The sequence below is a fragment of the Geospiza fortis genome, unplaced genomic scaffold (genome assembly GCF_000277835.1).
Source record: "Geospiza fortis unplaced genomic scaffold, GeoFor_1.0 scaffold143, whole genome shotgun sequence".
Lineage (NCBI taxonomy): Eukaryota > Metazoa > Chordata > Aves > Passeriformes > Thraupidae > Geospiza > Geospiza fortis.
Genome location: NW_005054590.1, coordinates 384,458 through 388,532, shown reverse-complemented (window position 1 = coordinate 388,532; position 4,075 = coordinate 384,458). Strand labels below are relative to the sequence as shown.

General features: G+C 49.6%; 1 protein-coding gene across 2 annotated transcripts in view; it reads right to left on the bottom strand.

Moving 5' to 3' along the window:
• Nucleotides 1-938: 938 nt before the first annotated feature.
• The window catches only part of NEDD4L (NEDD4 like E3 ubiquitin protein ligase), a 60,651-nt gene continuing 57,514 nt past the window's right edge, over nt 939-4,075 (bottom strand). For both annotated transcript variants that reach the window (XM_031064429.1, XM_005429975.2), the window contains 3 exons: nt 3,945-4,041; nt 3,593-3,665; nt 939-2,637 (listed from right to left, as the gene is read on the bottom strand). In XM_031064429.1, coding sequence (XP_030920289.1) covers nt 2,535-2,637; nt 3,593-3,665; nt 3,945-4,041 — 273 coding nt within the window. In that variant the 3' untranslated portion in view covers nt 939-2,534. The remainder of the gene's footprint in view (nt 2,638-3,592; nt 3,666-3,944; nt 4,042-4,075) is intronic.

The following is a 4,075-nucleotide window of genomic DNA, read 5'->3' as shown; positions in this document are numbered from 1 at the left end:
CCCCGCGGGGACACCGAGCCCCCCCACGGGCCCCCGAGGCCACCGCGCCCCCGGGGACGCAGCGGAACGAGCGGGGCTGGATCGCCGCGGGCAGAGGGAGCCGTTCCCCCTCTGTCGCTCTCGACCGCGCCCGGGGTGAGAGCGGGGCCCTGCTCGGGCCGCTCATCCGACACCTGCCGGGTGAAACCTGATGCTCTCCTTCCTCTCCCCCGCTTTCTCTGTGGATAGCTCTACCCAAGTTTGAGGGGAGAGGGACGGGGGAGGAAGGGGCAGAAAGAAAAGGAATACGGGGAGAAGGAAGGAGGCCTAGGTGGGCAGGGCGGTTTTGGGGGGCAGAGGGACGGGGAGAAGGAAGAGGAATACGGGGAGGAGAAAGGAGTGATAGAGGGGGGAAAGGAGCGGTGGTTTTTGGGGGGCCGAGGAAAGGGGAAAATGGGGAGGAAAAAGGGGAATACGGGGAGAAGGAAGGAGGGCTAGGTGTGGGGGAGAAGGCGGGGAGGTTTTGGGGTAGGGGGAAGGAGGAGAAAGAAGAATATGGGAAGAAAGGAGGGGGAGAGGTGGGGAAGCCGAAGCCCCCACGACTCACCTGGGAAGCCGGGCCAAGGAGCTCCTACTCTCACCGCGCTCATAGTGAGCAAAGGGCCGACGGGCGATTTCCGGGGGTTAAATCACCTCGGCCCCGCCCCGCGCACCTGTGTCGGGCCCGCTCCTGAAGCTGCCTGGCCCCGCCCCTGATGTCGCCCGGGCCCTGCCTCGCGGGACTCTCCGGGTTCCGCGTTAGAGTCAGCTGTGCTTAATGTACAGGTCAGTGGGAATACCCGGATTTATCTCTTCTATCCCCAGAGCCAAGCAGTCAGTCCGGCAATCCTGTCTACTCTGATGCCAGCCACTGTCTTGTGTTCCAACTCGCTCCTCAGATGGAAAAGGTCAGGCAGGAATGTCAGGAAGCATATTTAATAGAGAGGGAATCTTGAACTGCATTCAAGTACTGCCCTAATCTTCCTCAGGACTGGGACCGTAACTGCTGACTGCTACTGGCAGTGAGGCTTCTTCCCAGCTGGGTGATGCTGTATCCCAGGCTCCGCAGCGTGGCTGGACGCAGGCTGGACACGCAGGTAAGGCTAGGGCTCAAAAACTGTTGGCGGTGAGGTGGAAGTTTGTTTTGGCAAGTGGTGTCATCTTGCTTGGATGCTGGGGAGCAGGCTGGGGCAGAGCTGCAGGTCAGTGGAACCAGCCCTGCTCCAGCAGTGCTGTCACCATGTCACTGCACTGGGGCAAGCACAAATCTGTCACCTTTAATCTGCCAGAAAACAGATGCAACTCAGACATTATAGATTAGGCATGCAACATGTCATAGGTAACAAAATGAATTAGATAGCAGTGTATATTAAATAAATCTTTGTAAGTAAAAAAGAAATCACAGAAACAATTACTGAGGAACACGTCTGCAGGCTCCGGTCTAGAGCTGGTGGGGTTTTCTCTTACACAGCAGCAGCCAAATTCACCATAGAAGGACATGTGTAGTGGGAAGGAGTAAAATCCCATTAACTTTATGCTCAAACCAGGTCTGCCTCCCTGGTGGTACAGAAAGTGCCTTCAGAGTCAGTGCTGTTAGAAATGAACAACCCCAGTGTTAATTAGGTTCATTAGCAAGTGCACACAAACAGGAGCCAGAACAGAGCTGTGTTCCAGAGTGCAGATTTCATTTGGAATGCCTCCATTGCAAACAGGAATGCGGAAAGGATGGAAAACGAATCACTGTACAGAGAGAATGACAGGGTTCAGCGTGTTCTCCTAAAAGGCTAAATGCCAGCCCCAGCCCAGATGCTTTGTAGCACATGTACAGCTTGGCAGTAACGAGGCAGTTTCAGTAGAACAGAGATCTGGACATGCTGTGTCAGGGCTCTGCTGTGCCTTGACACTCTTCTAGTACTTATACAAAAATGCAACATCCAGCCGATACTTCTGGATACAGAACAACAGTGATGTGCTCAATGAAGAGAGTTGCTTTTGAGAGACAGCCTGTGGAGGGAAAGCTTCCAACAGAGCTTTCTCCTACTCTCCTGGTTTAGGAACACAAGGCTCAACGTGCTTTGAAAAAAAAAGTCTGGTATGAAATTAAGAAAAATGCTCATTTTTCCAAGTATATGATATTTAATTGTAATGAAATAAAATCTGAAAATGCTTAAATCAATTAAGAAGTAAACATGAGTTGTAATACTATACCTGTAAAATGATTAATCCCGTTCATTGCCATTAGAAATTGTGTAAAATATTTATTAAGGGCTTTGCCTACAGAGGCACAACATAAATAGAGTAAGTCGTGCTGAAATGTGATCAGTTCGCAACGGCTGCGGGAACATCAGCAAGGCCACCCCAGGTGCCAGCCCCAGCCTCGGGGCTCGGCCCCCGCACTGCCGGGCTCTGCTCCAGAGCCAGCGCCGGGCAACTGCTGTGCCACATGCCCTCCGAGTCCCTCGGGCAGGTGCCAGAGGCAGCAGAACGTGCTTGGAGAGGGAATGGCTGCTGCCAAGTTAATCCACCCCTTCAAACCCTTGGGCATTCTCCACGGCCATGAGGAGCTTCTCCCGCAGGTCCTCGAAAGATTCATACAGAGGTAAGTCTAGGCGGTTAAAGCTGGAAGGGACAAGGAAAGGGTCACTCAAATAATCCATGGGAGAACAGAGTTTTAAAGAACTAGAAAAGATTAAATAATTAGGAGCCTCGATTAAGAACGTAGCTTGTGGTCCACAGTGTTCCCTGCATGCTTCACACCTGCCCAGGGTGAGCTCTCCAGTAACTGTGTGCTGCCTTCCTTTGGAAAGCTGGAAGCAGGAATTTGGTAAGAATCATTTCAGAGAGGAAAAAAGCCAACAGAAAGCCCTTCACTGTATTTAGATGATGGAAAACAATCTTTGTCAAAGGACTGATTTCTTGAAGCTCAGCAAAGATATTCTGGATTTAGAGGACAGATCCTTTGCTCTCTGGAGGGGAAAAAGATTAAACATCCAAGAGTAAATCTTCCAAAGGTAAAAGCTAGCAGAGAACTGGAACCCAAAGAGGATGGGTTGATTTTGGAGCATGTTTGGGGTAGTATAGTTGTTTGTGTTCGGTAGGCTTTGTGTTTTTGTTTTCAGGATTTTCTTTTTTTTTTTTAAACCTCATTATTCTGTAGAATTATTCGTTTCACAGAAAGATCTCCTAGTCTGTACTGATAGTCTATTCAGCACCATTTTTCTTTAAAAAGCCACATTCCTGAAATGTAACAGAGCAAGACAAATTTGTACTGGATGCTTTCAATGTTTGCAAAATCTATAAACCAGGGTTAAATTATTTTATAATCTTACATTTGTTTTGAATTCTCCAACGATTTATGGGCTTTTTATGGCTGTTTGGTGATGTCTGACTTGCTGTAGCTCATTACATCCACTTACTAGGATGTGGGAAATAAAATAATATCCTTCAGTTTGTCAGTTTGTGAAGGCACTGGGGACCCACAGGATCAAATGCTGTTTGATGCAGAGCTGAGCGTGGTCAGCAGCATGGCCCTTCTGGCAGGAGCAGCTCTGGAATTCATGCTTTGGTGACTTACCAGGTGTGAGCCCGGGGCAGCTTATCAGGACTTCCCCACTGCTCTATTGTAAACAGCTGAGGACCATTTGAACCTGGGTGAAAATGAAAACCATATGAAAAAGAAACTGCTGGACACTACAGAGACTGCCTCAACATTATTTTTAACGTGAAATGTTGGCATCAATTGTGGGCTGGATTCTTCACCTGTAACAGGTACATTAAAGCAACATGAATGTGGTTCTTTCTTTCCAAGCCCAGTGAGCTGGTTTCAGAGCTTGCATAATGCCAAGGAGCTCAGCTCAGAGATCAGCATTTGCAGCTGAGTGCTGTGTGTGGGTCAGAGGCTGGCTGGATTGCCATGAGCAGCTCACCGTAAAGTTCAGCAAATCCGTTCATAGGCACGCGTGACGTCCCGGTCACAAACTGCAGGAGCCGGATCCGTTTCTCAGCATCCATCAGCAGAACAGCCTGTTGGCAAATGGACACTGTCAGCCTCAGCCTC